The sequence below is a fragment of the Apiospora kogelbergensis genome (assembly GCF_038363985.1).
Source record: "Apiospora kogelbergensis strain CBS 113332 chromosome Unknown utg000009l_segment0_segment0, whole genome shotgun sequence".
NCBI classification, from domain to species: domain Eukaryota; kingdom Fungi; phylum Ascomycota; class Sordariomycetes; order Amphisphaeriales; family Apiosporaceae; genus Apiospora; species Apiospora kogelbergensis.
The window spans coordinates 1,643,963-1,668,979 of NW_027117426.1; the positions used below are offsets into that span (position 1 = coordinate 1,643,963).

The 25,017-nt window shown below is 53.2% G+C and overlaps 10 protein-coding genes across 10 annotated transcripts; 4 read left to right on the forward strand and 6 right to left on the reverse strand.

The window, feature by feature from the left end:
* Positions 1–648: 648 nt before the first annotated feature.
* Positions 649–1,368, forward strand: PG998_013572 (S-adenosyl-L-methionine-dependent methyltransferase; the record flags this gene model as incomplete). Its single annotated transcript, XM_066880388.1, has 1 exon — positions 649–1,368. One exon carries the CDS (start codon positions 649–651, stop codon positions 1,366–1,368), a length of 720 nt encoding a protein of 239 aa, XP_066724527.1.
* Positions 1,369–2,087: 719 nt separating this feature from the next.
* On the reverse strand, positions 2,088–2,381 carry PG998_013573 (uncharacterized protein; the record flags this gene model as incomplete). The annotated part of the gene is made up of 2 exons (XM_066880389.1): positions 2,088–2,142; positions 2,233–2,381. 2 exons carry the CDS (start codon positions 2,379–2,381, stop codon positions 2,088–2,090), a joined length of 204 nt encoding a protein of 67 aa, XP_066724528.1.
* Positions 2,382–3,893: 1,512 nt separating this feature from the next.
* PG998_013574 (uncharacterized protein) lies at positions 3,894–5,147 on the reverse strand (the record flags this gene model as incomplete). Its single annotated transcript, XM_066880390.1, has 3 exons — positions 3,894–4,237; positions 4,298–4,877; positions 4,950–5,147. The coding sequence occupies 3 exons, from the start codon at positions 5,145–5,147 to the stop codon at positions 3,894–3,896; spliced, it is 1,122 nt and encodes a 373-aa protein (XP_066724529.1).
* Positions 5,148–5,938: 791 nt separating this feature from the next.
* PG998_013575 (uncharacterized protein) lies at positions 5,939–7,615 on the forward strand (the record flags this gene model as incomplete). The annotated part of the gene is made up of 5 exons (XM_066880391.1): positions 5,939–6,199; positions 6,255–6,480; positions 6,537–6,626; positions 6,686–7,488; positions 7,532–7,615. Coding segments are annotated over 5 exons (1,464 nt in total), but the record flags the coding sequence as incomplete, so codon positions are not given.
* A 354-nt stretch (positions 7,616–7,969) lies between these two features.
* On the reverse strand, positions 7,970–8,888 carry PG998_013576 (NAD(P)-binding protein; the record flags this gene model as incomplete). The annotated part of the gene is made up of 2 exons (XM_066880392.1): positions 7,970–8,648; positions 8,725–8,888. Coding segments are annotated over 2 exons (843 nt in total), but the record flags the coding sequence as incomplete, so codon positions are not given.
* An 897-nt stretch (positions 8,889–9,785) lies between these two features.
* PG998_013577 (uncharacterized protein) lies at positions 9,786–11,208 on the forward strand (the record flags this gene model as incomplete). The annotated part of the gene is made up of 2 exons (XM_066880393.1): positions 9,786–10,210; positions 10,281–11,208. 2 exons carry the CDS (start codon positions 9,786–9,788, stop codon positions 11,206–11,208), a joined length of 1,353 nt encoding a protein of 450 aa, XP_066724532.1.
* A 598-nt stretch (positions 11,209–11,806) lies between these two features.
* Positions 11,807–13,656, reverse strand: PG998_013578 (PLP-dependent transferase; the record flags this gene model as incomplete). The annotated part of the gene is given in 7 exon segments (XM_066880394.1): positions 11,807–12,380; positions 12,444–12,722; positions 12,778–12,908; positions 12,974–13,054; positions 13,072–13,422; positions 13,488–13,542; positions 13,607–13,656. The coding sequence occupies 7 exon segments, from the start codon at positions 13,654–13,656 to the stop codon at positions 11,807–11,809; spliced, it is 1,521 nt and encodes a 506-aa protein (XP_066724533.1).
* Positions 13,657–14,763: 1,107 nt separating this feature from the next.
* On the reverse strand, positions 14,764–16,571 carry PG998_013579 (cytochrome P450 alkane hydroxylase; the record flags this gene model as incomplete). The annotated part of the gene is made up of 4 exons (XM_066880395.1): positions 14,764–14,962; positions 15,034–15,271; positions 15,343–16,078; positions 16,155–16,571. The coding sequence occupies 4 exons, from the start codon at positions 16,569–16,571 to the stop codon at positions 14,764–14,766; spliced, it is 1,590 nt and encodes a 529-aa protein (XP_066724534.1).
* A 523-nt stretch (positions 16,572–17,094) lies between these two features.
* PG998_013580 (uncharacterized protein) lies at positions 17,095–21,445 on the forward strand (the record flags this gene model as incomplete). The annotated part of the gene is made up of 6 exons (XM_066880396.1): positions 17,095–17,265; positions 17,377–18,031; positions 18,111–18,486; positions 18,561–19,089; positions 19,125–19,563; positions 19,632–21,445. The coding sequence occupies 6 exons, from the start codon at positions 17,095–17,097 to the stop codon at positions 21,443–21,445; spliced, it is 3,984 nt and encodes a 1,327-aa protein (XP_066724535.1).
* A 1,621-nt stretch (positions 21,446–23,066) lies between these two features.
* On the reverse strand, positions 23,067–24,511 carry PG998_013581 (uncharacterized protein; the record flags this gene model as incomplete). Its single annotated transcript, XM_066880397.1, has 2 exons — positions 23,067–23,570; positions 23,651–24,511. 2 exons carry the CDS (start codon positions 24,509–24,511, stop codon positions 23,067–23,069), a joined length of 1,365 nt encoding a protein of 454 aa, XP_066724536.1.
* Between the last annotated feature and the right edge of the window lie 506 nt (positions 24,512–25,017).

Below are 25,017 nucleotides of genomic sequence, written 5' to 3' on the forward strand. Positions count from 1 at the left end.
GCAGTTGATGGGATGAGCCACCTCGGACGATTCAGCGCCGAGAACATCTTATGTTTCCCTCACTTAGGCTGAGAATAGTAATCTCCCCTGCTATAAGAGACGCAATTGGATCACGCACATTTGTTGGGATAATGACGTGCGCAAACCGCTGCCTCGGTAGGCTCTGGAGATTCTAGCATCTTACTGGACGGACACAAGCCGAGCAAACGAAGCTGTGTACATTCCCCTTGTATTTATCGGGGCGCCAAGCCAACAAGTTCTTATCTTCCCCACGGGTGAGTGTGGAGTCCATCACGACATTGCGGCTTACTGCATGGCCCTTTTCGACTTGGTGTTGTTTTCCCGCAAATCAACCAGCCATAGAGGACGCCAGATTGCCAGGCTACTTTGAAATCCATGCCACCGAGTGGAGAGAAACAAGTAACTGGGCGCGTGGCTTGCTTCTCTAGTCTTGACCATGTCGTCACGGAAGGGCGACGTCTTCCATGTGAAAAGCCCTCAGAGGCAGTATAAGTATCCAGCTAATTCTTGCATAAACTCAATCAAAATCCAAGGAGAAGACAAAGTCCGCAGCAATCATCAAACGAATTCAGCTCAGCTTTCGCGATAACATAACTTTACCAACACACGCAGTTCCTACTCAACACGATGTCAACACGCACTGGTGAAGGCTCACACCTTGCGCAGGCCCGCGCCAGCAGCAACGGTACTGACAACACGGCCCTATACAAAGATTGGGCTACCAGTTACAACGCCGACCTGCCCGCCGACGTCTATATTGCCCCGACTTTAACCGCCAAGGCAGCCCTGAAGTTTGACTCGAGCGCCAGGGGCTCGATACTGGACGCCGGCTGTGGAACGGGGTTGGTTGCCGAGGTGCTCGCCAAGGGCGGCGCTCAGTCCATCGATGGCCTGGACCTGTCGCCCGCAATGCTGACAGAGGCCGGCAAGACGGGCGTCTACCAGAAGCTCTTCTTGGGCGACTTGACGCGGCCTGTTGACATCACCGATGAGCGCTACGACATCGTGACCTGCGCAGGCACTTTCACCCACGGCCACGTCGGCCCGTCGCCGGCCCTGCGCGAATTCGTCCGGATTGTGAAGACGGACGGCATCATCGTCGCTACCATTATTGATTCCCTCTGGGAGTCGGGAGGATTCAAACGCGAGATCGAGACGCTCGAGGCCGAGGGCCTGGTCAAGGTCGTCAGTGCCGACATCATCGACTACGTGCAGGCCCGGGGTGACCATGCCGTCCTGATTGTCCTGGAGAAGCTCAGCCCATCTGTACAAGAGCAACAGCATAAGATGCAGTCGAAACCCGCCGTCCTCCCGGCGGGGCAGCCACTCTTGCGGGTAAGGGCATGATGGTCCCTCTTGAACGAAAGCAAGCCCCAAAAGAATATGTTCCCTGTGATTGCCAAAGTTCTTCACCTCTTGTGACGATGCATGGTGGAACAGACGGAGTTGACCATATCTCCAGTCGAGATACGGGCTCGTTGGGCTGGATCCTGAGCAGTCCTTGGGATATTATGTCATGGTACTGGGTGAATGAAAACGTGAATCGTTGCACTGGTGACAACGATGACGATAATGAAAGCCTACTAGAACCTACTTTCTGTCACTACCGATAATACACATGTTTGGTTCTATGGCTTACCCCGTCCTGACTCTACTCTACATCACTCCCAACTCGTCTCTGGAGGAAGTAAGTTATTCTTTGACAGGAGCTATCTAAGTCGGGCGATCAATTGAGACGCCCTACTAAATGAGGTATTAAATCCAATACCAACTTTGCATACAAAAACATGCACTTTGAAATTTGAAACAAAACTTCATGTTCTACACCTCCATCCCAAAATCACGTCAAAAGTTTTATGAGAGAATTAACGAGTTGGCGATTTGTCAAATAGATTCCAATGACATATTTACTTGGAGATGCATAATGCAAGCACCGGCCGGTAAGCGAAAACAAGGACACAATATGAAACGCTTCTCATAAAAGCTGTAGCAATCTCAGCTATCCAAAAGATGACAGTCAATGTAAGAAAGGACCTTTCTAACTGCCACCAAATCCCCCTCTCTTTCTATGCCTTACGGTCACCGGTGCAAGTAGAGTACCCGCCCGCAGATTCGAGCGAGCTATTGAGGCAAGGTCAGCGAAAAGATTCAATACAACATACCTAGTGGTATGCGCCTTTGAGGATGAGGGAGGGTAAGCGTGAAACTAACCAGTTGAGGTCGCAGGTCCAGTCGCTGCCGGGGCAGGCATCGAGGCAGGCGTTGAGCTTGTCGGTGACTTCGCTGCAGGTCTCGCGACGCTCGACGGCGGCCGCAGCGGCGAGAGCGGTGAAGGCCATGATGACAATGGAGAACTGCATGTTGGCTTTTGGTGGGAGTGAAGTGGTTGCTTGGGTTTCAAGTGGCCGTTGGTTGGTTGTAGATAAAGAGAGGGGGTTTATTTTCTGATTGAGATGAGAGTGTAGAGATAAAGTAAGATTGGAAGATAGACACCGGCGTGACAAGACCTTTATAATAGCCGGTCTCTCCCAATTACTATACTTCTGTCTATTCATAGAACGCCGATCGCATCCTGGCCCACCACCTGGTGCATTTGTGTGTCATTCTACAACCATGCTTTCTTCCTCCACCTGACATCAGCCTCTCGAGAGATGCACAACATGGGTTTTCCGGCTACTGTCCTCGTCTCGTGGCGAATAAGCGAAAGCGCAAAGGAAGATAATTATTCCCATACTTCGACAAGGCCACTAAAGCGTCAGATGTATCGTGATTTGCCCACTGGCAGCATGAATGTCTGATTCTATGGAAGAATATCTCTGACTCTACTTTCAGTCTCTACTGTATCATTCTATCTACTCACAGGCAATTCAATTACCCCAATACATGCTGTCTCCAGAGGCTGCTGTAAAGGTGTGCTGATTAGATAAGCAAAGAAAACAGGGGTCGGTTCTCCCCCTGACATGTTAAGATAGGTGGGGTCCTGCATTAGATCTGTGCTTGACGGTTTCAAATGCAGAAGAGAGGTAGTAATAGTATATGCAAGGTAATGTGGTGGTATGATTGGTCCTAGTCAGTCTGTCAGCATGTCAGCCAGTCTTGTCAGCCTCTGAGTATAACCCGTGTCAGCATGTCAGCCTATCAGCCTGTCAGCATAGATCCTTCAGGAACATGGGACCCCTGCACATCACATAGAGTTATCGGATGAACAATAACTTGTCAGATTGTTATATTGTCAGCTAGAGTGTGCACTAGTCTTCGGAAGGTACACCCTGCCCAATCAGAGGGTTGTTGCTAGGATATGCAATGCGGGAGCATCACCACGCCAGGCAGTTCTTCACTGCGATATCACCCAGTCACCAAGCCACGTACTATCAAATCGCAATTAAGTGGCCGGTAGTGGCGCACTTAGCGGCACCACTTCTTGCAGAAACCAGAAGGATCAATGCGGAAGAGCTATGAAATGTAGTCTTCACCACTTGAACTACCCAACTCCCCTTTACATGACCTTGGACTAAATCACTTCTTTGAGAATTCAACATCAATGTAGAAGCAGTAGCAAATAGTGATTATGATGCGACTCACTCATTTACCGAAAAACCACTGGCTTTCGAATACTTGCCAAACAAGCCACAGGTCCACGATTCCCATCAAATCAGAGATACAGTCGTAGAACCAGCCAAACCAAGTTTCAATCAATCGATGCCTATCTTGACATACATGCCGACATGCTTCTTGGGCTGGTTGTGAGACAGTGTGAATACGGGTGTTTAGCCAGTGGGTAAAAGGGGCCCAGCCTAAATATGCTGAAGACATAAGATAAATGTTTCCGCTTCATTCTAAAATTCTATAATACAGTTATATAATTACACATCTCACGCAGCAGCAGCAACCGCCGGCCGCCTCTCGGCTGTGCGGTACACCAGCTTTTGCCCCTTGATCAGCCCCCGGCGCACGAGGCCTACGCCATCAATCAGCCCCTCAAAGCCATTGGGTTCCGTCCGTGTCGGATGCGGCTTGATTTGGCCGGATGTGAAGAGCGGGTGGATAAGGGGGAAAAAGTTGGCTGCGAACTCGCGACACTCGGGTTTGCCGGCGTTGCCAAAGGGCTCCGGCCAGCTGATGGGCAGTCCGCGCATCCAAGTGGCGAGGATCCAATCGGGCTCAACCGCGCGACGGTTGGACGCGTAATCTACCGGATAAGGCTCGAGACCGCAGTCTGTTGTCGCAGTAGTTAGCATCCATCCAGTGAGCCTAAGTGGAGAGGTGGGAGACTTACACTTGCCCCCAAGCCGACCAATGGCCTGGTAGCAGATCTTCATGGTACTCTCTTCTGTGATGCAATCCAGCGCGTAGTCCAGGGCATTCCCGCAGAATGCGCGAATGTCCGCACCGCAAGTGGGAGAGTTGTAGTCGAAGACCACATCGGCACCATAGCCCTTCACCAGATCAAAGTTGCGCGGAGAGCAGGTGGTGATGACGCGCAGGCCGCAGAACTTGAGCAGCTGAATGGCTAAGGTGCCGGTCGCCGTGGCGCCACCGTAGACGAGGACGTCAAAGACGTCGTCGCCCGTGGCCGGCTCCTCTAGGAGCTTCGGCGAGATGCCCATGGAGTGGAACAGGGCCATGGCAGCTGTGGCAATGCGCAGACCCATTCCTGCGCCGGTCTCGAAGGTCATGTCGTCGGGCATCTTGAGCACCATGCCGCCGTCCATGGACGCGTACTCGGCGAAAGCGCCACTCTGAGGCCTCAGGCCCTCCATGCCGTCGGCGGAGCCACATACACGGTCTCCCAGCTTGAGGCGGCCGGTTGCCGCTACGTCCTTTCCCATCGCTACCAAGTAGCCAGAGCAGTCAATCTAGCCACCAAAGGTCTTAGCATATCATTGATTGGAATCGCGCTATGGCGCCTCGTGCATAGTACCACTTACACCGTATGTAGCCCCAGCCGCGACAAAAGGGCCAACCATCTTCGTGTCGACGGGATTCAGCCCGACGGCTTCGGTCTTGATAATGACGCAGTCATCGGCCAGCGGTGGTAAGGGCACGTCATCGCGGATGCTGTAGTCGAGCTTCTCGTCGGCGACAATGGCTCGTTGTAACTTGGGCAGATCTTGAGTAACAGCCATTTTGTAATGATGTTCCAAAATGAGTGGGTTGATTTGAATAGGAAGTGGTTGGATGGGCCAGGTCCGGAATCAGCCTCTCGTAAAATGAAGCTTCTTCAATATATGTAGCGACCTGCTTGAACTAGCTTGGTTCTAAAACAAGACACAGCTGAACTATTTTGGGATCAAGTGTCGGAGCTATCGTGGCTATCATGGCCACCTTACTAAGACTCAGTAAGTAAGACGGGTCAGGGTCATGTTCTCCAGTTCTCCACATGTTGACAGTTGTGGCTGTATCTGCAAACCGCCCAGCCAATGTCAGCCCTGTCAGCCAGTTGGCCCCAGGCCCCAGGCGCCCATGCCCCAGAAGGGTCCCCGCCTGTATTTTTAGCTCGGCCTGTATCAGCAGTGACTGACAGCAGCGACTGGCACCTTGACTGGCACCTTGGTGGTCAAGCCACAGCAGCAACCGGTCAACAAGTCCCTTAACTATGAGCAATATAAGCAATTGTTCATCAAGGTATTTGCAAGTGTCTTTACGGAATCAGATCACTTTACTTTGGTTTAAAGAAGTGTCAATTTCCATTTAATGGGGCAGGCCGTTTCCTCTCAACATATCCAGCCCAACGACGGAGTGACGAAGTTCGGCGGCGAGCTGGAAATCCACGCGATACAGAACACATCTTACCGAAACCACCCGGGCCAAGTCTTCACTCAGACGAATTGGTCATGGCGCTCACAGGAGGCCTATCGAACATGTCGAATGCGCTAAGATCGCTTGACGGCAATCTTGCTCTTGTGCTTGTGGCAGGTCTCATCCTCGGCTTTATCGCCTTCCACGTCAAAGCCAGCCGGGATGCGGGCCTGAGCCACATCCCCGGCCCCTTTTGGCACGCTACAGCAACCTGCATTCGTGGATTGAGGCTCAACGATGGCATGGCACCGATGTTTGCTACTTGCGTCGGCTGCATGACCAGTATGGCGATGTAGTCAGAGTATCCCCACGACGGGTGAGCGTGCGGGACCCGGACGCCATTCCAATCATTTATGGCATGAAGGCCTCTTTGGACAAGGTGAGACGGCCTGTCGCGATGGAGGCATTTGGGGCTAACAGTTCCTCTTCTACAGTCGGATCTTATTCGGGCTGCCCAGCCGCTGGGAAAGGGCCCCGACAACCTTTTTTCCGTTCGCGACGCCAAGTCTCATTCGACCTTGCGAAAAACCGTCGCAAATGCCTACGCTATCAGCACCATCTCGCAGTATGAGCCTCGGATCAATGATATTTTGGCGTCATTATTTCAAGTGTTGAATGAACAGGGGAAAGAAACGAACCTCGGGAAATGGGCGCATTATTGTATTTTCCGACTATTGTCCTCTCAAGTCTGCGGCGCAAAAACTGACCTGAAACAGATGTGTACGATGTGCAGGGTAACATGACCTATGGAGAACCCCTGGGCTACTTGGAGAAACGCAAAGACGCCGTCGGCTTGATCTGGCAGAGTGAGTATCATACGCGTCTACACTGGAGGATGTCAGGACTCACACTAACCCCTTTCCAGCCAAATTCCTGCTCAAGTATGTGCAGGTCACCATGCCTATGCCGATCCTCCATGACATCGCGAGCTTTTTCATTCGCACCATTAAAGCGCAGAAAGCCACTGTTTTCCATCGGCTGACTACACAGAAAGTGGAAGAGCGTATCAAGAGATTCACCGCTGACGGTAGTGTTAATGGAAAGTCCGACATCCTGGAGCACTTCGTCAGCGCACGCGAGAAGTATGGCGACATCATGACCAAGGAACAAATCATTGCCCATTGCATGGTTAACGTGGTTGCTGGTACCGGCTCTTCAACCGTCGTCATTAACAAGATCATCAAGTACTTGGTCAAGAATGCGGACGCACAAGAGCGGCTCTATCGTGAACTGAAGGATGCCGGAGCCGGCTTCCCTGCCAGCTGGCGTGAGCTCCAGCCCTTGCCTTTCCTGGAGGGCCTGGTGCGTGAGGGTGTTCGATTGCGGGGAAGTGACAGCTTCAACCCCTTGGCCCGCGTGGCAGGGGCACAGGGCATGGTACTTCCCGACGGTACGCAGCTTCCTGCGGGGACGCTCGTGGGCATCAAGCCAACTGTGGCAGCCTTTAGTGAGAAAAGCTTTGGAGAGCACCCACAGTTGTTTCTACCTGAGCGATGGCTCCAGATGCCAGGAGAGGGAACAGAGGCCTTCAGGGAGCGTCGAAGCCGCATGGACCGCGGAGATATGTCGTTCAGCTCTGGCACGAGGGGATGCATCGGTCGGGGCATTGCCCTGATGCAAATCTACAAGATGATAGCAGCTTTGATCTGCGAGTACAAGGTGATTACGGTGCCTCTCATTCAACTATTCCTTCCTGCTAACAGTCACCAAGCTTCTCCCAGCCAAGAACGAGCACCGAATCAACTGCCAATTCGACTTCTACTGTGCTCTGGAACGCAGAATCAAGGGAGAATAAGAAATTTGATATGTGTAGTTGGCTAAGTAGTTGAAAGATTATATATTTGTATTTACTATATCACTTCGCGATTCTATACGTTACGAATCTCATATGAACCAGGCGTTTGTTTCTATTGGATTGGCAGCTTGAAATTGAACCGAACACGTACAAAGAATATTAATCGGATCATGAATAAAGTCTTCAATGCGAAATTCTATGAATAGGTGGTTCTGGGCAACTGAGGTGACGTGATCAAGCACAGTTGACATACTTACAGCTCAACCGCAGAGGAAATACACATATGATAATGTACAAATGAGAATCTTCTATATCTAATATAATGAATTGTGTCAGTCGACTCTGCGCCGGCGCTCATTGAACCTTCATATGTTCCGTCGTAGCTTTGACCCCTGACTGACCATCTATCGTCACCAGATGCTCCAATTCAACCAGCCCAAACTTTCTCCATGCTCCAATATCTAGCACCCACTCTCCAAAGAGGCTGCCCCAGTACAAGAGCTGTGCCATTCCGCCGCACCAAAACCAGTCCGGACGCCCAAACCACGGCCGCCAGAACGACGGCATCTCCATTGCCAGCGCACTGTCTACCAGCCTGGAGGCGAAGACATCTGTGGACATGGGACCCGTCGTCTGCCTCTGCGAGAACCCGCGACGGGCCTCGTACAGATGCCGCACCCGGGCGTACAGGCTGTCGTCGGGGAGGTGACCCTTCACGACCGTCTCGTTGCCCATGTTGCTCCGGACGGCGCCGGCCATGGCCACCATGACCCGGACGCCCAGCGGCCGCAGCTCCTGCCGCAGCGTGCGCGAGTAGCTCGCCAGGGCGGCCTTGCTGCTCGCGTACACGGAGCCGAAGACGTAGGGCACGACGGCCGAGACGGACGCGACGTTGATGATGAGGCCCCGCGCGGGCATCAGGAGATCGACGAACGCCTCCACCATGGCCATGACGCCGAACACGTTGGTCTCGTACACTGCGCGGGCATCGTCTATGTTGATGTCGGTGGCTGGCACGACGAGGCCGCGACCGCTGAGGGGTTCAGAGTGTTTTGTGTAAGTTCTCGTGTCTTTCTTGGAAACGTTATAAGTTCAATGTGGACACTTACGCGTTGTTGACTAATACATCCAGCTTGCTCGTGAGGCGCCCTACGGACTCTCGGCATGCGGCGATGCTAGCGGCGCTCGTCACGTCCAGCTCGACTGCCCTCAAGCCGTGCTTGGCAATCTCGGTCAAGGCGGTCTTGCTCCGCGCTGTGGCGATAACATGGAATCCTGCACGGATTTAGTCAACGGTGCAAGAGTTTTTATAGACAAAAGCGAAAACGTGCCTCGAGCTTGAAATTCTTGTGCTACGGCAAAGCCTATACCCCCAGGTGTGCATCTTCAGATGTCAGTGAATTGTGCCCTCAAAGCCATGGTGCTCATGATATTGATCCTTACCCTGTAACAAGAACTACCCTCTGGTTGGACGTTAATTCGGACATATCTTAGAATAGCGGCGTAGAACAAGCTCGGAATAGGTAAATTTGGTGTGGTGTTCTGATTGTGCAGGCTGCTGCACTGTCGCTATCAACCCCTTTGTCTAGTGATAACAACCACGTACGCATTACTGCGACTTACAAGCATTACAACGTCCCAAAATAGAACATATTGCTGCGTAGTTGATTTCAACATAGTCCAACGAGCCAATTGTGTTAGCTTATGTCAGACAAAATTGCCTATTTCGGGAATGCGTATACTGACTGGGTCATTTTTGGCTGACAGGTCAGCCAGCCACTACGTGAGAAGCGTATTTTGCCATAGCTGATCTACAACCCGCCATAAGCCTGGACACAGCCCCAACCCGAGGTTGCAATTATCTGTGAGACATCTATCATGACAGACCAGGGTGTGCCGAGGGCCTCGGCCAGGGGCGAAGGAAGCCACCGCACAATGCTGAGCTATCTATTATTAATTAAGCGGCTGTCAGACCTAGAGTCGCCTACCATGTACGTGCCGCTGGGCTATTTTTGTCCCAATCCTCGTGGTTTAACACATTACAGCTAAATGGCCTGTTGAAATAAGGATAGCATGCACCAGTAAACACTACGCCAAAGATAATCATAGCCAACACTCACCATAGTTGTTTTCAGTGTGACGACATAGATACCCTACTCAGTTTTCCAATATGCATCTTCCCAGTCAGAACCACGAAAACCGTGAGATGGGTGGTCAAAAACATCACTCCAGGCCATCCATCTTACCATCCCAGCTTTATATCACGATCCCAGAGTTCACATTGGAGTCTGGCGAGACGCTACGGAACGTGGTGGTCGCTTTCACATTCCACGGCCTGCTCAATCAAAGAGGCGATAATGCTGTCGTCATATGCCATGCATTATCAGGCAATGCGGCGATCGAGGAATGGTGGCCGACACTGATGAGCGGGTCGAATCCCGCACTCGACCCAAACCAGTACTGCATCATCTGCTGCAATGTGCTGGGTAGTCCATATGGGTCCTCGAGTCCGTTGACCTACCGAGATGCCAATGTCAAGGCGATGGAGTGCTACGGACCTAGCTTTCCCGCGACGACCATTCGTGATGATGTCAGGTAAGACCAAGCCCCTTAATCAACCTGACCGATAACCTCACTGACATCCTATTGTCAAAAGAGCACACAGGTATGTTCTGGACATTCTTGGTGTCAAGTCGCTACACTGCGTCATTGGTCCTAGCATGGGAGGCATGACTGCTTTGGAGTGGGCCCTGCTCTATGGTCAGGATTATGTGAGGTCTCTGGTACTGGTCGCAACCGCTGCCAAACAGGGGGCATGGCAGATTGCGTGCAACGAGAACCAGCGGAGCAGCATACGTTGCGACAAGAACTACCGTGACGGATGGTACAGCGACGAACAACGTCCCGAGGCGGGGCTCGCCGCCGCCCGAATGGCTGCGCTCATGACGTATCGCTCGTACAGTTCGTTCGAGGAGAGGTTCGGCAGGAGGAAGAGAATGGCGCCACGTCGGATCAAGTCGAATACCGAGACTAGACCTGCCAAAGGTTGTTTCGGCTCCAAACCTACAGAAGTGACGACAGTATCGGTTTCTCCACTGAACGGGGAGGGGGACGACGATGAAGAGAAGGCGACTGTCGATGAGCCCCAGTTCTCCGTCCAGACCTACCTGAAGTACCACGGCGACAAGTTCAACGCGCGCTTCGACGCCAATTGCTACGTGCACATCCTCGACAAGATGGACACGCACGACGTAAGTCGCGATCGTTGCACCCCCGACTCGACGGGCGAGGACGGGGCGATCGGGCGGGCTCTCGCGCGCATCCGACAGCCGACCTTGGTGGTGGGGGTGCCGAGCGACATCCTCTACCCCATCCAGGAGCAGCAGGTGCTGTTTGAGAACATTCCGAACACTGTCCTGGGCGTCATCGAGAGCCGGGACGGGCACGATGCGTTCCTGATCGAGACAGAGCAGCTGGACGGCCTGGTGCGCGACTTCTTTGGCAAATTGAGGAACTTGGAGGTGGAGGCTGCGGCGCGGACACAATTGGAGTCGAGTCGGCATTCGGTCATTCTTTGGGCAAGCTCCTTCTGAGCATTTCAAGTCAGCGTTACATAAATTGTCACATAATAAATACTTCTCAAATTCAATATATAACACAGGCGCCTCTATTAAGTTGCAGGACCCTCCTATGATACCTGCAGTTTACAATTGTGGAAAGAATGCCTATTGTCAAATGTTGGTGCTGCCACCTCGTTTTGGAAGTCGCCCCGCAATTCCATCAGCTTCATTCCAAGCCCCAGCGAGGTCGGCAGCAATGAAAGACTCCCAACGAAGCCTGCACCTACTGATTTCTAATAACCTCGTCGTCGCCCACCAATCTGACTCAAACCTTTGAACAGTCGATATGGACTTTTTTATCTGGCGATTTACCAGCACCACTGCTGTCACCACCAGGGCAAGATGGCCGAGCGGTCTAAGGCGCTACGTTCAGGATTTTCAGTTCATCTGAATTGACGAGCATCGTAGTCAGGAAACTGGCGTGGGTTCGAATCCCACTCTTGTCATAACGTTGTCGGTGTATGTTTTTGCCCATTTTCAAGGTCAAATTGGATACTTCTTTTTTTAAATTATTTTTTAAATTTTGCAGATTCCTGTGTCTATGAATGATAATGGCCACCCTAGTTTCGCTTTAAAATCCGTTCACCAACATAGAGTCAGGCTGTCCCGACATGGCTTGCATCTGCTCCAGACTCTCCACCTCGTCCATATGTGCCAGGCTCTCTGCTGACATGTCGCCATTCTCCAGGTGTCCGTTTGTTAAGTGGCCATTCTCCAGCTTACCGTTTTGCGACTGGCCGTTCTGACTGTGCCCGTTTAATTGAACATCAGAGTCAATCTTGCCTTCCTTGACACTGATTGTCTCGGCGGCGGCAGCCTCTGCCGCTGCGAACGACTGCTGGAAGTCGGCAATGATATCGTCGATATGCTCGATGCCGACAGAAATACGGATCAGGTCCCTGGTGACGCCCGAAACAATCTTTTCCTCGTCCGACAGCTGCTCGTGCGTTGTCGTCCAAGGGTGAATGGCAAGGGTCTTAGCGTCGCCGACGTTGGCCAGGTTGGAGATGAGCTTGAACCCGTCCACGACCTGGCTACCGCGGTCACCCTTGATGCCTACGCTCAGCACGCCACCGAAGCCATTCCTGAGGTACTTCTTGGCGAGCTCGTGGCTGGCGTGGTGCTCGAGTCCGACATACGATACCCTAGAGTCGAGTTAGTATCAGAAACCGACGAAGGCGAATAAGGGTTGCCAGCTAGTTACGTACCAGTTCACGTAAGGGGATTTCTCTAGGAATCGCGCCAACGCCAGTGCATTGGAAGCGTGCCTCTCGGCGCGCAGGCTCAGCGTCTCCATGCCCAGGATCAGCTGCTGGGCCCCGAAGGGGTTGAGGCATGCCCCGAGGTCGCGCAGGATCTCGATGCGAGCGCGCACGATGAACGTCAGAGGCCCCAAGGTGTCCCAGAACTTCAGGCCGTGGTATCCGGGTGCGGGCTCTACCATGTCGGGGAACCGAGCGGCGTTCTTGCCCCAGTTGAATCTCCCACTGTCGTGTGTGTTAGTCTGTGATCTCCCAGTCTAGTGGTCGAGATAAAACGCACCTGTCAACGATCACACCACCCATGGCGGTGCCGTGGCCACCAATCCACTTGGTAGCGGAATGAACCACAATATCAGCGCCGTGATCGATTGGCCTGATGAAGTAACCGCCAGCTCCAAATGTGTTATCGACCTGGTTCAGGATTAGTCAGTGATTGCACAGTTTGAGGGGTTCAAGGATAGATGGAAAATACTCACGATCAGAGGAACACCATGGTCATGGGCGACCTTGGCAATCGCCTCGAAATCTGGGATGTTGTAGCTGGGGTTGCCGATGGACTCGATGTAGACGGCACGAGTTTTGTCGTCGATGGCGGCGGCGTAGTCCTCGGGGCGTCGTGGCCGGGACGCATGAACTTGGTCGTGATGCCGAAGCGAGGCATCAGCACCTTGAACTGGTTGTAGGTGCCACCGTAAAGCGACGAGGTGGAGACGATGTTGTCGCCCGCCCGCGCAAGCGTCAGGATGGTCATAAGCTGCGCGGCGTGCCCCGACGAAGCTGCGACGGCGGCGATGCCGCCCTCGAGCGCCGCGATTCGCTTCTCGAACACATCGACTGTGGGGTTCATGATCCGGCTGTAGATGTTGCCAAATTCCTTCAACGCGAATAGCCTGGCGCCATGGGCTGAGTCATTGAAGGTGTAGCTCTGTTCTTGGAGATTAGTCGTCTGCCCAACGGGTGCACAAAAATCATGTCAGGAATGTTGCCTACAGTTGTGGCATAGATAGGCACCGCCCTGGAGTTGGTAGCAGGGTCTGGTTTTTGGCTAATGGCAAAAGAGTCAGTGCTTGGTTCCGAAATGCAAATCGCATTAGATTGGTGTGTCTCACCCAGCATGGACCTGGAGGGTCTCGAAACGTTGAATCGGCTTGGAGTTCATTGTGAAGGTAGAATGTGGTGGTTGATGGTAATGAAGAAGTGCAGTTGATGACGCTATAGGAAAGATGAATAATACAAGTACGAATACAAGCTTGCTGGGTATATGATAAGGGAAAGAAATTGTAAGATGAGTATGTAGAATTGGGATATCAAACTGACGAGACGAACGACGGTGGTTACATATATTGATATTTCAATGCTGGGCTGAGAGGCGATGATGCACAAGGATAGCACTTGTCTCTAGTCAGTGCGTATACTCACCTACCATCTACAGAACACCACACGATTGGGCCCCTAATCTCACCTCTGGACAGAGTAAACTCATGGGGCTGTGTCTTGCTAAGCCGGGGTAGAGAGGAAGTAGTAAGCTAAGCCAAAACCGTCAGGTCAGGGGGTGGAGTCAGCCAGCCGGGATCTGGTAGGGCTGCCGATCAGTGTCATCGTTTCAGCTCCCGGCCTGACCTGTCAGCCAAATTCTTGGGGGAGCTGGACCAATCATATCGTTGAATGTGGAAACACTCCAAAAGCTATGCGCAATAGATATTCGTGGGGATATCGAAATGGTAAAAATAGGTTATAGATGCAGCTAGTTTAGCTAATATAGCTTGTCCGAAAATAGAATTAAGAGTAATTTAACCCACCAGAAAGGGGCCACTAAGGGGGGTCTGTGATAACCGGCTCCCCGACAACCTTGTGGAAAAATGAAATTGAGAAAAGACGGAAAAGAAGAAGGATACAGAGGTTCGGGAGCAGACCAAGCATTATCAGTAGACAAATTACATAAATCTTATGCTTTTTATGCACTTGGTTCTCATAGGTAGAATCGTTGTCCCCCTTAGCTTAGAGTGTTGACATTGACCAATATCAAGTATCCAATCAGCTTCTCGTTTTGCTTCGTAGCTTTAAATCGATGATAATGTCTAATGGGGTAATGGGTATTTTCTGTATGTACAGCAACAACATAGCCACAGGTGAGTCTTTCTACACGAAAGGGATATGCACATGAGTTTTGGGACAACAAGGTATTACTGTGTAGCACATATTTTTGATGTTTCAATCTAGTTTACATTTGAACTGGGCTATTCACACTCGTCATTCCCACCCCACCCTAATCTCTATCCACCATCTTGAGGGCAACCTTTACACCGTTGCGCCCCTTCGTGACCAGGGCCACTCTCTCAGCCCAATCGTACTCAACATCGCGACGCTCAATAGACTCTACATGCTGCATGAAACGAGCCAGAACATAGGCCGCCTCAGTCAGGGCAAATTGTTGTCCTGGACAGATTCGGGGTCCGCCGTTGAAACTATGCAAGTTACACACATTAGTGGACAGAAACATCAAGATTAGACAGGCCAAGAAGAGCAGGTGGCTTACGGGATATATCCCCATCCTGGACGGAGTTTTGGGTCGTCCCAGCGGCTGGGGCGGAACACGTCAGCATCCTCGCCGAAGATGCTGGGCAGTCGATGCATAGAGTAGACGTGGTAGTTGACGGACTGGCCCGCCTTGATGAAAATAGGGGATCGCCCATCAGGGCCTCCTCCCCTGGGCAGTACCGTGTCCACATTGGCTTCTCGAGAGTTGAGCGGCACCGGGGGCCATAGTCTCAAGCCTAGAGTGCAGCATTTCATTAGCATTACGTCCGTAGTTAGTACTTGTAAGGGCGTGTCCATGAAGTCTTACATTCATTGAAGAGATTACGCAGCTGTTTCAGGTTGCGCAGAGTCTCATACTCAGGTATCTCATCGTAACCAACGGCATCGATGACCTCAGTGCGCACACGGTTCCAAATCTCCGGGTGGCGGGCCAACATGAATAACGACGTGGTGAGGAGCGAAGCCGTCGTGTCTCGACCAGCTACGAGCATGTTGAGAACCTCGTCACGCAACTCGATTGGGTTCCTTGTTTCCTTGGCGAGCTCTTCTAGGAACACGTATTTCTTGTTGGCCGCAGCATCCGCTTCCTTCTCGTCCTGACTTCCGTAAAGAGCTCTTTGTTCAAGGAACACGAGATGATCGGCGACGATGCCATCCACGATACGGTGAACCGTGGAGCAAGAGTTGTCAAACGTGTTCCAGATGTTTGGGAACAAGGAGGTCATCAGCATGCCAAGCGGCTTCATGTAGCCTCTGTCCGAGAGATAACGGCTATGGGTCTTGAGCTGTGCGTAGTCGAACGCCTCCATGAAGCCCTGCGTGGCTGATGTCGGGGTCTGAAGCTGAGACTCGAAGGACCGACCTAAGAGCACTTCGGAGGCCGAGTCGAGGGTCATGCGAAAGATCAGCGGATGAAGATCGACATCGACCAGGCCAGACACTGCGTTCTTGCGCGGCAGAACGGACAAGAAGTTCTGAAAATGCGACTCGAACATCGATGAGTCCGACATGCGGATCTTAGTGAAGCTAGGCCGAATCAAGGACTGTGCGACAAGTGCAGCGTGTTAGTCTGACTGGCAGATACACATCTGTTACCCAACCGTGGAAAGGTTCACTCACTCTTGAATGTTCCCAGGCTTGGCCGTCCGAAGTGAAAATTCCCACGCCCACCAGAGGGCTAAGTAGCTTTCTCCGTCGAGGACCCAGATCCCATTTTTGGAAGTCGGTTGCCAATATCGTCTTGAGGTTCTCCGGGTCGACGGTGAAAATGATGGTGCCCAGCCCTACGGTTGAGCTCTCGTGCGTGTTGCCAATGGCCGTATACTTCCAGTGTAGCAGATCCAGGAGCTTTCGAGCTTTCCATGCTTTACTAGTCAAATAGCAGTTTCGCAGTCGACCAAGCTGAGGCACGGGCTTGCAACCATAAGAGGCAGCGAACGCCCTTCTTCGACTCCACGTGGATATCCAACTGAAGGCATAGCTAAGCGACAGCACTATGGCTGCTACCACGACGAGAACTTGCGGTGTGAAAATCATGTTTAAGTAATCCAAGTAGATAAGACAAAGAAAAGCTAAAGGAAAAGGTTGCTCATCTGTCCGAAGCAGCCGGAAACATGACGCAGGTGGTATGGTAGTTATTGGGCTATCTTATGGATGTGACCTGGTTTCCAGCCCCAGTAAATATTGTGCATCAACTTACTAGTCGCACAATGCTTCTAGTGGCAGTATTGAGGCTCAGTAGGGGGATCTGCCTGCCCACGAGTGACCCCACGCACTGGCTGACAGCGTCAGCGGCCCGCCATCAGGACTTGTAAGCGTCCCTAGCTAAGGTAAAGTCCGGTGAACTCCGAATGCGAAACCGAGACGCAATATTCTATCTTTAGCCTGCAGCGCCGAAGGAGCTTAGATCTAGAGGAGTCTGCCATCCGGGAACTCGCTCCTCAAATATACACACCCTGTCCTACCAAATACTTGTCTGGCTGATACCTGGTTCGATTTCGCCTTTTCACATCTCGAGATGCCAGTCCAAAGGAAAAGTCGAGGGACCTCCTCCCCAAACATGAAACACACCCGAAATTCCCCGTCCAGTGCCACTACGGCTACGTCGTCCAGTTCTTGGTCGCTCAAAAACACGGACGCCTTTCAGAGTACCGACGATATCCTGTCGACAGCCAGTGACGAGCACGCCAGCGAGAGACCTCGACCCGCCGCACCAGAGAAGGGAGCCAACGTGCTGAGCAAAGCGACATTTCACTGGATTAATAGCCTCTTAAGCGCAAGTGCTTGACTCCCGCACCTGTCAACCTCTGATCTTTGACTGACTTGAGCGTACACAACACAGAAGGGGTTCAAACAACCACTTTTGGCTTCAGACATTCCTCTCATAAGTCCCGACCGCAGCGTCGATACAAGACTAGCCACAAAAGTCCAATCGGAATTCGAGAAGAACATACAGCGTGGCGACAAGTTCCCACTTTGGTGGGCGCTGTATAATGTTCACAAGTTCGAGTTCTGGCTCGGCGGCGCATGTCGCGGGTTGGCAGATGTGCTCCTCGTCACCACTCCCTACACCCTCCGTTACCTCATACAGTTCGCCATAGACTCTTACGGAGCACGACAGCAGGGTCTATCTGGACCCCCTATCTCTCACGGGATAGCCTTCCTCGTCGGAATTTCCACCATGCTATTCATGCAAACGCTGGCCCATAACCAGTTCATGTACTTGCTGGGCGTTATTGGCGGCCAGTCTAGGGCTGTGCTTGTTTCTTCCATCTTCGACAAAAGCATGCGCACCAGGGGCCGAGGTGAATCCGAAGGTGAACCCGAGAAGGACAAGGAGAACAAGTCAGAGGAGAAGAAGACGGCGGCGACAGACTACACCATCGGTCGCTTAACCAACCTCATGTCGGTAGACTGCACGCGCATCGATCGGGCGACAACGGGCATCCACATGCTCTGGACCTCGCCCTTGTCGCTGTGCATCGCTATATCTTTATGTATGTTCCCCTTTTTAATCCTTCTGACCAGAAAAACAGACCCCCTAGCATCCAAGCTGACATTTGGACCTGATTTTAGTGATATTCAACTTAAGAGAAAGCGCCCTCGCGGGCCTCGGCCTTATGGTTGTCGGGTTCATTCTGCTTATTACGGCAGTTGGCGTTCTATTTCAGCAGAGAAAGGGAATCGACAAGGTCACCGAGAAACGCGTCACTCTCATTCAAGAGGTGCTGGGTGCGGTCCAGCTTGTCAAGTACCTTGCCTGGGAGGACGGTTTCGTACAACGCATTTCTGGAATGCGCAACCAAGAATCGCGGAAACTTCACGGCTTCCAGGCTGTGCGAAACATCGTCGCAGCTATTTCGCAGTCATTGCCCGTAATGACCGCCATGGTATCCTTCATCACCTACGCCAAAACGAGCAACGAGGGTCTTTCGCCGGCCATTGTGTTTTCGTCTGTCGCTCTCTTCACGAGTCTGCGCATGCCGTTGATCTACCTTCCCTATGCATACAAGGATGCATTGACAGCTGGTCTGCGCTGATGCGCGTGCAAACCTTTCTCTTGACTACTGAGCCTGATGACCACTCCAAGAATCCGGATCATCCGTATGCTGTCGATATTCGCAAAGCCAGTTTCGTCTGGCCGAAGACATTCGACCCGTCAAAGGATAAACCCAGCGATGGTGTCGAAGTCTCAGTCCCGCTCCCGATCGAAGGAGATGGTGATGAGATTGTACCAGCCAAGTCTGGGTTTGCACTTCATGATATCAGTCTCAAGATAGGCCGCGGCAGACTCATAGCCATAATAGGGCCCGTTGGCTCTGGAAAGACATCAATCCTATCCGCCATGATGGGGGAGATGACCAAGACGTCGGGAAACGTGATTTGGGGTTCCAGTTACGCCATATGCGCGCAACAGGCATGGGTATACAATGCCACAGTCAAGGAAAACATCCTATTCGGTCAACCCATGGATGGAGACCGCTATCTCCAGGTGCTTCGCTGCTGCTCGCTGGAGCGTGACCTGGACCTCCTAACCCATGGCGACGCCACCATGGTTGGCGAAAAGGAGTCGTGCTGTCCGGAGGCCAGAAACAGCGCATCAGCCTCGCTCGTGGTCTGTACTCAAGCGCGGACGTCTTGCTGCTTGACGACCCTCTGAGCGCGGTTGATGCCCACGTCGGACGCGACATCTTAGAGAAGGGCATTTGTGGAGAGCTCGCCACCGGCCGTACGCGTGTCCTCTGTACCCACGACACCCGAGTCCTGCAGAGGTGCGACGGTGTCCTGTGGATGGACCAGGGCCGCATCCGGGGGCTTGACCACTATGAGAACTTGATGGCCTACGAACCCGAATTTGCTGGTCTGGTCAAGCGCCAAGAAGAGGCTGCGAATTCGAAGAGTAGTGCGGTCGAGGACGAGACGCCTGAGGTTTCTGCTACGCTGAAGGGGCCCCCAGAGCTTCACCTGGACCTTACAGCGTTGTTAGCAAACCCTGATGTGTTGTCCAACCCCGAGGATCAGATTCAAAGTCCCAATAACGAGGGACCTGAGCCGAAAAGGCGAAAGCCGAAGAGGCTGATAATACTTTGATGCAAGAGGAAGATCGCGCAGTTCAATCAGTCCCTTGGAAGGTGTACAGCTCCTTTATCAAATGGAGCAACAGCGCCTTTCTTGTTACATCTTGCATCCCAGTCCTTTTCCTTGCTCAGGGAAGTACGGTTCTGACGTCTCTGTGGCTGTCATGGTGGAGCTCTCAACGCTTTGCTACGTTGACGACTAACCAGTACATCGCCATCTACGCGTCCCTCGCTGTCGGGCAAGCCCTTTTCACGTACCTGTTTGGGTTCATACTCGCCGTCTGCTGCACAAGATCCAGTCGGCGCATGTTGCACCAGGCTGTCCACAGCGTGCTTCACGCGCCCATGTCTTTCTTTGACACCACGCCGCTTGGTCGACACACGAACCGATTCTCCACCGACGTCGAGGTAACCGACTATTCGCTGACCGAGGCGTTGCGCATGTTCCTCACGTCCCTTTCGGGACTTACCGCTATCTTCGTTGTCATCATCGTCTACTTCCACTGGTTCGCCATTGCCGTGGTCTGCTTGCTAGCGTTCTTGACATTCCTGGCCAGCTACTACCGCGCCACGGCACGGGAGGTAAAGAGATGGGAGTCCATCTTCCGATCCGTCGTGTTCGTTCGCTTCATCGAGGGCTTGAAAGGGGCTTCTACCATTCGAACTTTTGGAATGGATCGCGAGTTCGGCCGTAAGCTACGCTGTGCTCTGGATGATGTAAACTCGTCCTTGTTCACCACTTACGGGGTGCAGAGATGGCTTGGCCTTCGACAAGACGTTGCCGCCACCTTGCTGGTGGTCATCATGGGGATACTCGTCCTCGTCGAGCGCTATGAGCAGCACCCCTCCATATCGGGCCTGGTGCTGAGCTTGATGCTCAACGCCGTGCAGGTGACGCAGGTGGTCGTTCGCGAGTGGGCGGATGTAGAAGGATCCATGAACGCTGTGGAGAGGCTCTACACTTATGCCATCGACCTTCCCCAAGAGGGGGCTGATGACGACAAGAAGGCCGTGGTGGGACCAGAGTCCGCCTTGGGGCCGCAGACGTGGCTGCAGAAAGGTGAGGTTATCTTCGATAATGTCAGACTTCGATATCGCCCAGGCCTTGCGGAGTCTCTCCGGGGCGTGAACTTGCATGTGATGCCTGGAGAACATGTTGCCATCGTTGGCAGGACTGGTGCTGGCAAATCGTCTATGGTCAACGCGCTCTTCCGTACCACCGAGCTGTCCGGCGGCTCTATCTCTATTGATAACAAGGACATTGCCAGTTTACGCCTGCAGGACCTTCGCAGGGCTCTCTCCATTATTCCGCAAGACGCCGACTTGTTCTCCGGCACCGTGCGGAGCAACCTGGACCCCTTCGACGACCTCCCCGACGACACTCAGCTGTGGGACGCCCTCCGGGCCGCCGGAGGGCTTAGCCAGACCCTGTCGCTGTCGGACACGATCCGCCACGACGGGTCGAACCTGTCGCAGGGACAGCGACAGCTGCTCGCGCTGGCGCGGGTGCTGGTGCGAGGGGACAACAACCGGGTGCTCGTGTGCGACGAGGCGACGGCGGCGCTGGACGGCGACACGGACGACCGCATCCAGGACGTCATGCGCACCGCCTTCCGCGGGCGCACCATCATCTGCATTGCGCATCGCCTGCGCACCGTGCTGTGGTACGACCGCGTCTGCGTCATGGACGCCGGCGAGGTGGCCGAGCTCGCACCCCCGCTCGAGCTGTTCCGTCGCGATGGCGGCATCTTCAGGAGCATGTGCGTGCGGCACGGCATCACCGAGGAGCAGATCAAAGAGAGCGCTCGGCTTGGTAAGGGGGAGAAGATCTAGGGATCTATTTAATGCTATATATGAATGTTCGGATCTATCTTTAATACAATCATGTTGACTCTCTAATGTGCTACTCTAATTGCTCAATTGATATCAGCTTTGATAAATCACTGTTGTCCTCCGTTGAAATAGTCCCACGCCACGAGGGCGTGCTAACGTGTGACACCGTTTGAGCAGTTAAACTTTACCAAGACCTCACTCCTATTACATGACCTTTCTCCTCGTACGTTTTCTTTTCACTCTGTTGCGCTGCTATCTACAGAGGACATGTGCGCACCATGAAGCCATGATTCAATCCTACGCCCCCTATGAGCAGTTGTCATGCCGTGTATGCGAGAAGGGCCTGTTCGTCAAGCTTCTCAAGGGCCGACAACGAATCTACCTACCTGGTCTGGCACAAACCACGTTTTCCAGCCCAGCCAGCCTAGTCTAGCCAGCGACCTCACTGACTCGGGCAATAAGACATTCGTCCCATATGCGACGGGAGAGTGCCCCCGTTGCTCTTGGCGGCGTCCCGTTCTGTGAGCTTTCGCTGTCGGCCAAAATGGTGAACCAGGGAGGCTGACTCCCTTTCGCCCCGAGTGAGAGCACACAAACAAGCAGCAAGTCTTGGCGTAAGCGACAGGTCTTGGCGTAAGCTCAATGTTACTCTGAAACCAAGTGGGGGAGCTTGTAGATCTTATCTCCCTCTGCCGTAGGGCCTCTTGGCGTCTCCAGGGGTAAGAAAATAAGGGATACATACATAAGCCACATAGTGTGGGATGTAAGATGACGCAACTTTGTTTTGGCTGACTTGTCGGAATCTTCCTCGTGTTATTCATGCAATAGCAAGTTCCTACAGTCGGTGTCAGCGGTCACCGGTCTGTCTGTTATGACAAATCATCAAGGATAGCACCATTCCTTTTGCTGCTGTTGCTGACAAGTAGCGACCTCGTGTATGCATTCCCTACACCTGTCTCTAAGGTGAAGCAAGGGTCTGCAAGATGCTCCGCCATGCTCGGCCGGGGGGCTGGTTAGCTGGGTCCGGATCCGATTCCGCCGCAGACAAGGCCTACAGGGGGCCGGTCAGCCAACACACTTGTGGGTAGGAGTTTGACATGTCATCATCTATCTGTCATTGACGGCCAGAAGGATCTGGTGGGGGTTAGCGGCAACAGGCCTTGAGATGTCCACGTTCTGGGGCGGTGACCATCCCGTTGACGGAAAGTCCCAAACCCCATGTTCAAGTCCTACCGTCTTCCATCAGCGCCATACATATACCGAATCCTAACGCCATTGGCCCGAATCCCCGCCGAGCCTAATGGGCGGGTAAGGCTTAAGCGAGGTTGTGTAAGTTCATGGGGCTGTGAGCCGCAACTTTAGGGACTACACGGTAGTACACAGAAAAGATTGCTGAATCAGGGTTTTGCTCCGTAGAAGAGATATGAGTGAGACGCTTAGAGTTGACGGCAGGTGATTCATGTTGCTTGATTTGAAAAGAACTGTGAATGGAATATAGATTTTCATTTGGTCTAACTAGTCTCTTGCTAACTAACTCCTGGATTCTAAAAGACGCTTTAAATGACAATGACATGCTCTAGCCCGGCTCAAATTCCTATGACGCGACTTGCAATGCAAGTGCCTACTGAGGCGCTCGTGAATAGCCCACAGCATTGACTCGGTCCACCAACTTCATCAGGGTGTCCACGTCTTTGCCTCCTATCATGAGGGACCCGACGCTGTACTCGTGCTTGCCAAAGAGCCCACCACGGCCGCGGACCCAGCCGACGATGATCAGCGTCCCATCCATCAGCTCAGGCCAGAACATGTCCTCGAAGCGCTTGCGGTTGCCAACCATGACGAGCGGCGAGATGATGTACGAGTAGCGCAGGCCCCGACGCTCGTAGTAGTGTCCGCGCAGGGGCCCCATGATGACGTCGCCCGTGATGCGCGTGTTGAGGTCAACGATGAATTGGTTGCCCGCGCCGTCTGTCATGATGTCGCCGCCCATGGGCCCGTAGAAGCCGAAGCCGTGGACGTAGGCGGCGATCTGGTCGAGGACGGGGCGGTACTGCGTCTCGAACTCGGCCTGGCGCTCGTAGTCGATGATGGAGCCGCGCCAGATGCCGTCCTCGGCGTCGAGGAACTGCTCGCAGCAGCTCAAGAACTCGGCGCGTCCCCCTTGGTCACGAAGATGCTCAGGTTGCGCGTCGTGCCGCCCTCGACGACGTCCTGCAGACACAGGCCCGCCGGGTGGAGGTGCGCGTTGTCCTCGCGGATGCTGCGCAGCATCCGCGGGATCTCCTCGGCGAGGCGGCCGTTCTTCTCCGCCGCGGCCAGCTGCGCCGCGTCGCGCACCACAAACACGCCCTGCCCCGCGACGGCGAGCGGGAACTTGATGACGAAGGGGAAGGCGTGGGCGCGGATCGCCTCGAGGATGCGCTGGGACTCGGCCGCCACCTTGGCGTCGTCGGTGACGTCGGCGGGGCCGAGCACCGTGTCGACGACGTCGGTGTGCGGCGTGGGCAGGCCCGAGAAGGCCAGCTCGCGCTTCGATAGGAGGCGGTAGTGCAGCTCCTGGCTCATGATGGTGGGCTGCGAGTCTAGGAAGTCCTGGGGCGGGTACGGAGAGACCTCCGTGCCGGCAGGGACCTGGAATCTCGCTGCGTCCGAGATGTACTCGAGCTGGGGTCGTTGCGAAGGGACGAATCCCTCAAATACTTCGACGGCATCTTTCCGGTGTGCGGGCGGCGACTCAACCAGCCCGTTCTGCACATCGTACTCTGGTGGGTCGATGTCAAAGAGGTAGAGCTTCATGGGACCGATGCCGACGGTGTGATTCAGGGCGGCGTTGGCCAAGCAGATACGGGCGAAAAGGTCCTTGTCCAGATTGGGACGCGCAGGGGACTGCCATGTGTACTTCTTGTTCTCGGGCTGGGATGCAGCAACGGGCTGGATCGGGGGTACCAAAGCCAGCATGAGTGATACTTCGTCAGGGTTGCCGCCATCAAGGGCAAACAAGTCGTATAAGGTGCGGTCGAACTCGACCAAGGGCAATGCCTCTCTAGGTTTGCTGTCGATAGTCATGATGTGCAGATAGTGTTTGTTGCGATACTGAGGAGAATGATGGTTGTGAAATTCGACAGAGATGATGCCTGTGATGCAGCCAGTTATAGCCAATCTCAAGATGGGATGAACTCTTGAGTGGAAGTGGCACTCGGTCCAAGTGCAGGGTATAATCATGTAAGTAGAATGGGGCGAGCGCTGACATGGCTGACATAGGGCTCCCCAGATAGACGAAGGATGGCCCATCAGCTGGCTATAAACAAATTCCAACCAATTGAACGAGTGCGAAACCGAAACATGTTCTATCTTTAGGCTCTATGTTTACGTTCAAGCGCTGACACAGCGAGTCACCGAGTTTAGACATGTTGGCAAGAGATTGGTAGCATGATGCAGAGGGACATTGAAATCACTAAATGGTAGAGAGCATTAGAAACAAGCCCTCCGTAGAAATTCACATTTGAAAACGAATCAAGAACCGCAGAATAGAGACTGGTCCAATGGAATAAATTGTTTTGCAGAGGTCGGAC